The sequence below is a fragment of the Ambystoma mexicanum genome, chromosome 13 (assembly GCF_040938575.1).
Source record: "Ambystoma mexicanum isolate Mex_15411 chromosome 13, UKY_AmexF1_1, whole genome shotgun sequence".
Lineage (NCBI taxonomy): Eukaryota > Metazoa > Chordata > Amphibia > Caudata > Ambystomatidae > Ambystoma > Ambystoma mexicanum.
This window is the reverse complement of record NC_090938.1, coordinates 374,758,114-374,770,774: the sequence shown is the minus strand read 5'-3', so window position 1 is coordinate 374,770,774 and position 12,661 is coordinate 374,758,114. Positions and strand designations below refer to the sequence as shown.

The window sequence follows — 12,661 nt, the reverse complement described above, 5'->3', positions numbered from 1 at the left end:
ATATAATTGGGATATTTCTTCTCTGTGAAAGATAGTGAGCTAAAGACTCTGGGTAAGGCTTTTGTAACCAGGACTCATGTCTGGCAGAGAGTCTCCCAGGACCCCCCTTGTTATCTGCATATTTAACGTAACTTTGGGTCACACCCTAAGTTACTAGGGGAATCCAGACGTGGACCCCTTGCTCACTATTCTTAGAGAGGCACAGCTACACCCTACTGATGAGGTTCAACCAGACCGAAACACGTGTCTGGGGTTGCTGTTGGTACTCTTGTTCAGAGGAGAATTGCCTAGCATTTCGGTGCTGGACTGCCCCAGGGCAGGACAAAGACTGATATGTTTGGGATATTTCTTCTCTGTGAAAGATAGTGAGCTAAAGACTCTGGGTACGGCTTTTGTAACCAGGACTCATGTCTGGCAGAGAGTCTCCCAGGACCCCCCTTGTTATCTGCCAACTCCTGATGCCACAATTTGGGCGCTTCCCTGGATTTTAATGTGGCGCCAGAACAGTGCAAGCACTGACAGGGAAGGCCGTTCCAAAGTTGTGCTGAGCCGGTAGATGTCTTTATCCGGATGTTGTGGCAAGGTGAAGAAGAATGTTGGTGTCCACGAAGAGCAAGTACCCAGACCGGAGGCAGTAGGCAGACAGGATCAGGCAGAGGATGGTCAACTGGGAAATGGACACCACCCAAGAAAGAATAACAAACCAAGGCAACTTGGAGCAACGCAGAGGAGGGAACCTAGGACAAGGATAAAGGGCCAAGGGAACTGGTCAATGGACTTGCAGGGGAAGGAAGGGTGGAAGGCCCAGGAATAGGGACACAACAATCCGAGGCTAGGAGCAGATCAGGTAAAACAGGAACCCAACTCCCAATCAAGGCAGAGGTAGATCAGGAATCAGGGACCTAACCCCTTCTGGGCAGGGGATGGAACAGGGAAGCCAAGAACAGAGCGTGGCCAAAAGGAACAGGAATCACAGAAGTGATGCGGAGGGTCAGGAAACAAGCCGCGTTGAGACGCGACTAGTTCCTGACCTGACCACATAATAAGGAAGTCTGTAGGAGCGAGGCCAGGAATGCAACGCCTCTCCGCGCGAGCATCCACACAAAAAAGAGGCTTGTAACGCAAGCCTAACTCTGCTGCCCAATGCGCATGCGCGGAGCCCGGACGTGGCATGTGCATGCACTTTTCTCTTTCCCTAGATCAATCATGGTGGCCCAGATGTCCGAGCGCCCCAACCTCAGGACACAAAGGATGAGATGCAAGACATGGAAGTAGTGGAAACACTTCACCAGCTGTATCAATGCTCAAGTTGAAGAAGACGGCTGAACCATCTGCTACAGGAGTGAGCATCAGCAACAGGTATGGTGCTCTAGAGCACGAACAGCTGAGCATAGAATCTAGCAACGTGGCAGACGAGCCAATGACCCTGCCACCCAAGAATATCTGGATCCCCCCCATTGTTCGTGAAGAGCCTGAAGACTCACAAGGACCTGGTTGACTTGCTCGGACACCTGTGCGCCGAACCAACCTTCACCACCAAGCTTCATGATGAGCATGTGAAAATCTCGCTCACCAGAGTGGAGGACTGCAGAAGCATGACGGATGCCTTCACCGTACAGGGCCTGCAGTATTACACCTTCCCACTGGAGCAAGTGAGGTCCCAGAGTTTCGTGATCTGTGGCCTCCCGGCAAACAGCAGCGTTGGAGACATTGCAGAGCAACTTGCAGAGCACGGCCTCCCAGTGAATATGATATGATATGATATGATATGGCATTTGTAACGCGCCTATACACAGGTGTTTCAAGGCGTGACGAGGCAGGGAGGGGAGGAACAAGGGGAGACAGACAACGATCCTACTAGGCCAGGTGTCATTCAGATCGCGCAAGTGCAGGGGTGGGGGAGGGGGAAAAGTGCAAGGGGAAGGGGAGGGGGGAAGTGCAGTACAAGGTAAGTGGCGTAAAGTAATAAATAAATAGGGCCAGCTGGTGGCAAGTGCAAGGTAAGTGCAGAACAAGTGCTGGGAAAGGGGGGGGGGCTGTAGGGATACAGAGACAGTCCCGCAGTGCAGAGGGGTTCCAGTGCATCAGTGCAAGTGGAGAGTGGCTGGGCCCAGGACCGAGGCCGTTAAGAGTGGTCCAGTTGCAGAATCAGTGCAGTTTCAGTGAAGGATATTAGCTGTTCAGCAGGGGAGAGGGAGAGAGAAAGCAGAAGCAAAGAGGAAGGTTTTGAGGTGCTTCCGGAACCGGAGATGGTTCTCCTCAAGTTTCAGGGAGGCAGGAAGGCTGTTCCAGAGGGAGGCCACTGCTGCGGAGAGAGATCTACCCCCAGCTCGTTGCTTCGAGAAGCGGCTGATCCTGAGGGAGTTGGAGGCGGATGAGCGAAGGGCTCGGGAAGGAAGATATTTGGGAAGAGAGAGTTGAAGGTATTTAGGACCCAGGCCCCAGAAGGACTTGTGGACAATGCAGAGGGTTTTGAACTTTATCCTCGCAGCCACTGGGAGCCAGTGTAGAGATTTCAGTCCTGGAGAGAAACGGTCCCTGGGCTTGAGGCCAAGGACAAGTCTCACAGTTCTGTTCTGGATGAGTTGCAGAGGGCGGAGAGTGGAGGCAGGCAGATTAAGATAGAGGCTGTTACAGTAATCCAGCTTCGAGATAACCTGGGCTCGGGAGACAGTGAGCTTCTGGTGGAAGGAGAGGAAGGGAAGAATACCTCTGAGGAGGTGCAGCTGGTAGTGTGACTTCTTAGCGACGTCAGAAATATGAGGAGAGAAGGAGAGTGTGGAGTCGAAGATGACCCCAAGGTTTTTTGCCTTGCAGGTAGGAGCAGGTAGGAGCAGGGAGGGGGCCAAGGGAGGCAGGCCAGAGAGCTGCAGGGAAGGAGGGAGTGGGTGTACCGATGAGTAGAATCTCAGTCTTACTGGCATTAAGGCAGAGGTCATTGGCGGCACACCATTCCTGGATAGCAGACAGACAGTCAGAGATGAGGGAAGGAGAGGGGGAGGCTGAGGGTAGCCTGAAAATGAGCTGGGTATCGTCCGCATAGCACTGGAAATTAGGGCAGAGAGTGGCGATGCGGTGGGCAAGGAGTGCCAGATACTGGTTGAACAGCCAGGGAGAGAGATTAGATCCCTGGGGGACACCACAGGTGGAGAAAAAGATGTCGGAGAGGAAGGACCCCAGTTGGACCTGGGAGGGTCGATTTGAAAGGAAAGAGGGCAGCCACGCTGAAGCCTGACCAGTGATACCCAGGTTTTCACGGAGACGGTTGAGCAGGATGGCATGGTTGACAGTGTCAAAGGCAGAGGAGAGATCGAGCAGAATGAGAACACACGGAGTGTTGGAATCGAGGTTCAAGAGCAGGTCTTCACGGATGTTCAGGAGAGCAGTTTCCGTGCTTCTGGCAGCTCTGAAGCCAGATTGATGGTCATGAAGACTACCAACAGATTCAGCATGGAGGTTAAGCTGGGAGATGGGCAGTTTCTCCAGGAGCTTGCCCAGGAAGGGAGTGATGGAGATAGGGCGATAGTTAGCCGGGCAGGAGGGGTCGGAAGAGGGTTTCTTGAGAAGAGGGTGCACAAGGGAGTGCTTGAGGGGGGAAGGGAAGACTCCAGAGGCGAAGGAGTGGTTGCAAAAGTCAGCCAGGGCAGGAGCCAGGGAGTCAATGTGGTCCTTGATAGTTTTGGAGGAACAGGGGTGAACCTGTTTAGACGAGACTTTCATAGATCGGACTTGTCTGGAAACCTCGTCAGCAGAGAAAAGTGGAAAGGCAGAGAAAGAGGGAGGAGGAGTGACTACAGAAGGGCCAGAGGAAGAGCCGGGAAGGGAGGGAGGGAGGTGAAAGGAGGAGAGCGAGGACAGGATGTCCTGAGTTTTAGAGATGAAGTGAGAGGCCAGTGCAGTGCAGAGGGCCTGGGGGGGGACAGGAGAGGTAGAGACTGCAACAGGGTTGGCCAGCTCCTTGCAGATTTTAAAGAGTTCGGCGGAGTTGTTAGATGCCGCAGAGATGCGGGCTTGGATAAGGGCTCTCTTCTTGGTGAGAACGGAGAGCCGGTACTGCCTTTGGAGCAGGCGGCAGGCCAGTTTGTCAGAGGATGAACATGAAGCACGCCATTTCCTCTCTGCAACCCTGCACTTGTGTTTTAGGGTGACGAGATCCGAGTCATACCAGGAGTTACATTTGGCTTTGGGCTTCAGGCAGATTCTCATGACGGGGGCAAGGATATCAAGAGTAACAGATATAGCAGAGTGGAGCATGGAGAGGGCTGTGTCAGGGTGGGAGTCAGCCGAAGGGGCAGGGGGGGGCGAGAAGGTAGCAGCGAAAGCCTCAACTGACACACGCTTCATGGGTCGGATGACCGAGAAGGTGGATGGCAGTGAAGAGGGTGGCTTTGCCTGTGGAGTAGGGAGGGTGAGGTGGGAGGATAGGAGAAAGTGATCACTCCAGGAGAGAGGAGTGGAGAGAGGGACGGAGAGGGGAAGGTCAGAAGAGATCAGAGCATCAAGAGTGTGCCCAGCAGAGTGAGTAGGCCCAGACGGGAAAATAGAGAGTGAGAGAGAGTCGCAGAGGTCACGAAAGAGATCAGTGGGGGGACTGGAGGCATCAAGGTGGATGTTGAAGTCGCCAAGTAAGAGGAGTTGAGTGGTTGAGGACAGGAGTGAGGAGGAGAGGTCAGCCCACTCAGAGAGGAAGGAGGAAATTTGACCAGGTGGCCGATAGATAGTAGCCACGGTAAGGGAATGGCTAGGAGAGAGAAAGAGTCGGCAGACAAGACATACAAAAGAGGAGTAGGTTTGTGTAGGAGTGACAGTGGCAGGAATCCACTCAGGGAAGATAAGGGCAACACCACCCCCTGCACGGTTAGGCCTGGGCATGGAGAGGATCTTGTAACCGTCAGGTAGGAGTGTGTCAAAGCTGGTGGCAGAGCTGGCTGTGAACCATGTCTCAGTGAGACAGAGGACGTCGAGGTCCAGTTCCTCAAGAAGGTGACAGATATCAGAGGAGTGCTTGATGGCAGAGCGAGAATTTAGAGTGGCAATGTGGAGAAGGTTGCCATCCTTGAAGAAGTTCCGGGGAGCGTCGTACAGCTGACCTCGCCAGCAGACAAGGCCAGGAAATTTCCTCTGTTCGTTGCCGCACTGGCACCGCCCAGTAATGGGAAACCTGTGGACCTGGCAAAGATAACATGGTTATGCGGCTGCGCAGTCACCACCGAAGGGCAGAAGAGGACCGATCATGAGCTTCAACTGCCAGTGCATCGGCCACACATCTGCCTTCTGCCACCAGGAGCCACGCTGCCTGCGATGTGGGGAGAACCACGCATTGCAAAACTGCCCCCAAGCCCGAACCAAGCCGGCAACCTGCGCGAACTGCAAAGGACCACACCCTCCCATCTACCGCGGATGCCCAGCCCTTACCAGACCTAAGCAGGATGAGCAGCAGAGGAGGGCACCACGACCACTGCAAGCTGCACAGCACCCACCAACCACTGCAAATGACTCACAGAGGAGCAACGGAAAACACCATCCACACCAAAGAACAGCACATCCCCATGACTCACAACAAACAGCTATCACGCAGAGGAACAACCCACCTCGCCTGCCACCAGGCCAAGGCCCAGCAAAGACCCAGAGGACACCCACCACATCCGGGCTGAGCTACGCCACAGTTCTGAATCCACATCCCAACCGGATGCAATCTCCCCACCCCCAATGCAGGAAGAGGGAACAGCGAGCTCCATCGACTGGAAGACAATAATCGTGAAGATTGCAGCCTTTGTTGCAGAGCTGAATATCGACCCCACCATGACGACAGTGGGGAGGCTCGTCCTGAGCCTATTCGCGGGCAAAGAAAGAAACCAACATGGCATCTAAACCCAGCTATGCCATCGTGATGTGGAATGCCAACGGTATCCAGAAGAAGATAGACAAACTCCTTTACCTGATGGAAACGAGAAAGGTGAGTGTTGCCTTGCTTTCAGAGACTCGCCTGCAAGGAAATCAGAAGCTGAGCCTGGTGAACCACAGAGTGTACCGGACTGACCGACCTGCAGGAGACAAAGGAGGGGGGACAACAGTGATAGTGAAGACGACGATCGACCACCATGAGATTGCACTCCCAATCCTCAGAAGCATTGAAGCCACTGGAGTGCAAGTCAGGACTGCAACAGGACCACTACGGCTGATTGCAACTTACTTCCCTCCGAAAGCAAAGCTGGACCTCAGAGACCTGGATGCTTTGCTGGATTTGACGGTTCCGACAATCATCGGAGGAGACCTCAAGGCCAAACATCAATGCTGGAACTCCAGGACTGCCAACCAGAGCGGATGGACACTGCTGGCGTATTCCAGGAAGAACGACTGTGTGGTAGCAAGACTGACTGAGCCCACACACTACCCAGGTGTAGCAAGCCACAACCCAGATCTGATGGACATGTGCTACTGAAGAACCTGCAACACTCTTTGGAGCTAGAATCACTGGCGGAGCTGACTTCGGACCACAACCCAGAGGAAGTCACTGTGGGAGATGAGATGGAACCCTACCAGCAGGCCGAGAAGTACAAACTTCAGAAGAGCTGATTCGAGCCGCTACAAGGAAGTCTGAAGAAGCAAGGTCACACCAAACACGCTGAGCACATAGGAAGACACCGACAGGGCTGTTGAAGACTTCATGATAGCAGTCTAGCAGGCAATCAAGAGCAGCGTTCCAAAGCAGAAGACAACCCAATGTTCCATTTACGACCTACCGAGAGGCATCCAACAGTCAATCGCCGACAAGAACCGGGTCCGCCGTCAGTGGCAGAAGTTCTGCACGCCGGACCTCCTGCAGAAGTACAACACGCTTGCAAGATTCATGCGGGGACAGATTTGCACATTCGACTGCACTGTGGAGAGAAGTGGGAGGCCGCAACAGCCAAGCTGAAGGAGGCGGACAACTAAGTATGGAGAATGACTCGTCGCCTGACTGGGAAGAAGGATCCAAGCCCACCAAGCCAGGCACAAACCCACCTTGCATGCAGCAACAAGGACAAGGCAGAGGTCCTTGCCAAGACACTGGAGGCTTTGTTCACCCCGAACAGGGTAAGTAGGCTCTCAGACGGAGTGGAGGAAGCAGTTGAGAAGCATCTTGCAGAAGACAGAACCGGGTTGGGAGCAGAAGATATCAAGGAGTGCACAAGCTCTGAGGTAGCAGGACTTGCAGAGAAGCTGGCGAATGGCAAAGCACCAGGGAGCGACGGAATGTCCAACCTGGCAATCAAGAATGTCCCGCCAGCATCAATGGAACACCTCACAGAGATCTTCAATGCATGCATGGGGCTCCAGCACTTCCCGAGTTCCTGGAAAGAAGCAAGGGTCACCGTTTTCCGAAAGGCCGGAAAACCACTGAGGGATCCTGCGAACTACCGCCCCATCAACCTGCTTTCTGGATTATCGAAGATCCTGGAGAAGGTCCTCCTCGCCCGACTCAGTGACTTTGCCTCCAAAAGGAATCTACTAGCAAAGGAACAGTTTGGATTTGGAAAGGAGCATGCAACGACCCATCAGCACCATCAGCCACGGATTCAACATCAAGAAGTCCACAGGAATCGTCTTCTTGGATGTCGCCAAAGCATTCGACCGAGTCTGGCATAAAGGACTGCTGCACAAGATGATTGACCTGGGATTTCCGAACTACCTAGTGAAGACGATTGCAAGCTACCTGGGAGACTGCACCTTCTATGACGCCATGTGGTCTGAGAGGCCCTCATCACATCCCATCCAAGCAGGCGTGCCACAGGGATCAAACCTCTGACCCTTCTTGTTCAACCTCTTCACCAACGACATCCCGGCAGATCTCCACAAGACCAACATTGGGCTGTCCGCGGACGATGTTGCAGTCATCTCCCAGTCATTCGGCGAAAAGGAAGTGGCAAAGAACCTGCAAGCTTCATTGGATAACATCTCAACCTGGTACAGTGACTGGCAGATCGAACTCAAGACCAGCAAGACAACTGCAACGCTTTTCACCAAAAAGAAGATCAAGGAGCACCCCGCACATCAGCCTCAATGGGGAGACCATCAAATGGGAGAGCAGCAGCCACTAGCTCGGTGTGACCCTGGACAGCAAACTCAATTGGGGAAGCCACAATGAGAATACCCAGCAGAAGGCAACAGGAAAGATGGCAGCGCTGTACCCACTCCTGAAGACCAAGTCAATGCCCCTCCGGACAAAGATCAACTTCTACAACACGATCATCGGACCAACCCTGACGTATTTCTTCCCAGCATAGATGACCTGCCATGAGCGATACCGGAAGAGTTTTCAGATAGTCCAGACCAAGGCCCTGCGGATATCCTCTGGAGCTCCAATCTTCACAAGGATAGCAGACCTTCACAGAGACCTGGACATTGAGATGTTGGACGAACATCTAGCAAATCTGAGTCAGAACCCGAACCCTCTGATCAGAAGACTCACTGCCACCACTGTAAACCCCTTTGACCGATACCCGCGGCCCACCACGACGAAGACCACGACGAAGACCCTGTGAAACCAGCCCTACTGTGACAAGTCCACACAGACCAAGAAGAATTCTAACCCACGACTATACATTAAAACCGAGAAGATGGAGTAATGAGGCTCAAGCCTCGGTATCCAAAAATCACAGCTGATGGATAAAAATCTATCAGGAAGAAGAAGAAGAAGCGCAGTGTTTGTTACTCATTTCTCCCGCTTCTCACAGCGTGAACTTCAGCCGCAGACCATGCCTGAGCCAGCCAAGTCTGCCCCAGCGCCCAAGAAGGTCTCCAAGAAAGCACTCTCCAAATCGGCTATGAAGGACAGGAAGAAGCACAAGAGGAGCAGGAAGGAGAGCTATGCCATTTACATCTACAAGGTGATGAAACAGGTGCACCCTGACACCAGCATCTCTTTCAAGCCCATGGGCATCATGAACTTGTTCGTGAATGACATCTTCGAGTGCATTGCCACGGAAGCCTCCCGCCTGGCACTCTACAACAAGCGCAGGACCATCACCGCCAGGGAGATCCAGACAGCAGTGCGACTCCTGCTGCCCGGCAAGCTGGCCAAGCACGCTGTGTCCCAGGGCACCAAGGCCGTCACCATGTACACCAGCGCCAAGTGAGGCCTTCGCTACCCAGCACAAAAAAACAAAACAACCCAAGGGCTCTTTTAAGAGCCGCTCATCACCTCCACTCAAGAGCTTGCATGCTTTGCCTAGCTAGCACCGCTTTCTTCCATCCCCAGAAAATAGAAGGGCAATGATCTCAAATAGGGACTTGGGCCTCTGGGTCGGTGTAAGCAAATCATTTCTGTGCGCTGTGGGAGGAGTCATGTACCCACTTGACACATTCGCTGGGGAGGGGGACTCTGGGTCACAGCTTTTTGTACAGGACAGGCGATGGAAAGCAGCTATGCCATGGTATCGCTCGCAGCAGACATCTCTCTTGAGCCTGCTAGGGCAGTTTGGAATCCCATGGCATGGCCGGCTTGATCCTTCATCCTCCCTACCGCGACAGGGAGCAAGTACTGCACCGCTCGGTCTGCATGTGGGTGTTGGGGGTTCTTAGCACACAGCGCTTAGAAGCAGTTGGAATACAGCATCAAGGTAGGTGCTGTAGAACTGTGACATGGGGGGGACGGGTGAGGGGTGGGAGCATCGGGTTAAGAGCTGTCTGTGCTTAGACTAAAAGGCAAAAGCCATCACGTTAACTCCTCTGAAGGCGAGGTAAACTGGTGTCCATACAGAAGGGGCAATTGGAGTGTTTGCATGCTTGCCTTGGGTTTGAGAGGCGGGCTAGCCACCTGCGCAGTGAAAGCGGCGCCTCAAGAGGCGGGTGTGAGCAGCTCTTGTGTGTGACAACGTGTCGGCTCTTAAAAGAGCCTTTGTGGTGGTGGGCTTGCTGCTGTGCTCCTCAGGCCCTCTCACCCCAGATGCGGCGGGACCGCTGGATGTCCTTGGGCATAATGGTCACTCTCTTGGCGTGGATGGCACAGAGGTTGGTGTCCTCAAAAATCCCCACAAATAGGACTCGCTGGCTTCCTGCAGGGCCATGACGGCTGAGCTCTGGAAGCACAGGTCGGTCTTAAAGTCCTGCGCGATCTCCCGCACCAGGCGGAAGGGCAGTCTGCGGATAAGCAGCTCGGTCGATTTCTGGTAGCGTCGGATCTCCCTGAGGGCCATGGTGCCCAGCAGATAGCAGTGAGGTTTCTTGACGCTGCCAGTGGCAGGGGCGCTCTTGCGGGCAGCTCTGCTGGCCAGCTGCTTGCAGGGCACCTTGCCGCCGGTGGACTTTCGGGCGGTCTGCTTAGTACGGGCCATGGCAACCTTGCACGATTTGCTTCCTGACGGCTGACGACGTACAATGGTCTGCCATCTCTCGTCTTCTTCTTCTTGCTGATAGATTTTAGCCATCAGCAGTGATTTTTGGATACCGAGGCTTGAGCCTCATTACTCCATCTTCTCGGGTTGAGTATGTAGTCGTGGGTTAGGATTTTTCTTGGTCTGTGTGGACTTGTCACAGTAGGGCTGGTTTCACAGGGTCTTCGCTATGATGGGCCACGGGTAGCGGTCGAAGGGGTTTGCAGTGGTGGCAGTGAGTCTTCTGATCAGAGGGTTCAGGTTCTGATCCAGTCCTTGGCAAAAGTTCTTGCTCAGCTTCACTAGATGTTCGTCAAACATCTCGATGTCCAGGTCTCTGTGAAGGTCAGCTGTCCTTGTGAAGATTGGAGCTCCAGACGATATCTGCAGGACCTTTTTCTGGACTATATGAAGACTCTTCCGGTGTTGCTCATGGCTGGTCATCCATGCTGGCGAGGCATACGTCGGGGTTGGTCTGATGATCTTCTTGTACACGTTGATCTTTGTCCGGAGGGGCATGGACTTGGTCTTCAGGAGTGGGTACAGTGCTGCCATCTTTCCTGTTGCCTTCTGCTGAGTATTCTCGATATGGCTTTCCCAGTTGGGTTTGCTGTGCACGGTCACACGAGGTAGGGCTGCTGCTCTCCCACTTGATGGTCTCCCCAGTGAGGCTGATGTGTGGGTGCTCCTTGATGATATTCTTTCTTTGCTGGTGTTGAGTTCTATCCGCCAGTCCCTGTACTACGTCGCAATGGTATCCAATGAAGCTTGCCGGTTCTTTGCCACTTCTTTTCGTTGAATGACTGGGAGATGACTGGAACATCGTCCGCATACAGTGCCAAGTCGGTCTTGTGGAGATCTGTTGGGATGTCGTTGGTGAAGACGTTGAACAGGAAGGGTCTGAGGTTTGATCCCTGTGGCATGCCTGCTCGGATGGGATGTGATGAGGACATCTCAGACCGCATGGCGACATGGATGGTACGGTCTCCCAGGTAGCTTGCAATCGTCTTCACTAGGTAGTTCAGAAATCCCAGGCCAATCATCTTGTACAGCAGTCTCTTGTGCCAGACTCAGTCGAATGCTTTGGCGACATCCAGGAAGATGAAACCTGTGGACTTCTTGATGTTGTATCTATGGCTGATGGTGTCCACCACTCGCAGCAGCTGATGGGTCGTTCATTCTCCTTTCAAAATCCAAACTGTTCCTTTGCTTGTAGATTTCTTTCAGAGGCGAAGTCGCTGAGTCGGGTGAGGAGGACCTTTTCCAGGAGCTTCGATAATCCAGAGAGCAGGCTGATGGGGCTATAGTTCGCAGGATCCCTCAGTGGTTTGGCGGCCTTTTTGAAAACGATGACCCTTGCTTCTTTCCAGGAACTCGGGAAGTGCAGAGCCTCATGCATGCATTGAAGATCTCTGTGAGGTGTTCCATTGATGCTGGCGGGAGGTTCTTAATTGCCAGGTTAGTTACTCTGTTGCTCCCTGGTGCCTTGCCGTTCACCAGCTTCTCTGCAAGTCCTGCTACCTCAGAGCTTGTGCACTCCTTGATCTCTTCTGCTCCCAGCCTGGGTTGGTCTTCTGCGAAATGCTTCTCAACTTCTTTCTCCACTTTGTCTGAGAGCCTACTTACCTTGTTCGGGGTGAACGAAACCTCCAGTGTGTCAGCAAGGACATCTGCCTTGTCCTTGTTGCTGCACACAAAATGGGTTTGTCCCTGGATTGCTGGGCTGGTGCGTTGTCCGCAGGAGATGCTAAGTTTCTCCGCGAGGCAGCTGGGTGACTTAAGGGGGGCTGCGTTATAGATGAAGCAGCAAGACTTGAAGGTGTTTCATGAGTGCAGTGGGAGCCAGTGAAGGTCGATGAGGGGAGGGGTGATGGGGTCGTTCGTATCTGCTTAGACCCTTGATGAGGCGTGCGGCCGTGTGTAGGACACATAAGAATCTCTGGGTTATCTTCGATTCCACACTCTCCTTCTGTCCTCACGTTTCCGACGTTTCTAAGAAGTCAAACTACCAACTGCACCCCCTCAGAGGTATTCTTCCTTTCCTCTCCTTCCCCCAGAAGCTCACTGTCTCTAGAGTCCAGAACAAGGCACTACCTGCCACTCCCCAGCAAAAGCACACCCTCCTGGGCCTACACTTTTTTATTTCCAAGCAGTCTTGGGAGAGTTACAAGCTTGCTTCGAGCTGTACACGAGCTCTTGGTGTAATAAAAATGTCATAACCAAGTGTGCCTTAAGCCATCGATTTATAAGCAATATGTCTCCTTGCATCAACCTAGCATCACGGGCACACAAGGCTCCCACCTGAA

General features: G+C 53.3%; 1 protein-coding gene and 1 pseudogene across 1 annotated transcript; one reads left to right on the top strand and one right to left on the bottom strand.

Moving 5' to 3' along the window:
- The first annotated feature begins 8,738 nt into the window (after positions 1 to 8,738).
- Positions 8,739 to 9,119, top strand: LOC138520227 (histone H2B type 1-K-like). Its single transcript, XM_069632694.1, has one exon. The coding sequence runs from the start codon at positions 8,739 to 8,741 to the stop codon at positions 9,117 to 9,119; it is 381 nt and encodes a 126-aa protein (XP_069488795.1).
- Positions 9,120 to 9,909: 790 nt separating this feature from the next.
- LOC138520226 (histone H3-like) lies at positions 9,910 to 10,316 on the bottom strand (annotated as a pseudogene).
- Between the last annotated feature and the right edge of the window lie 2,345 nt (positions 10,317 to 12,661).

Excerpts from the sequence above, each read along its gene's own strand:
- LOC138520227 (XM_069632694.1), top strand. The coding sequence starts at position 8,739 with ATGCCTGAGCCAGCCAAGTCTGCCCCAGCGCCCAAGAAGGTCTCCAAG.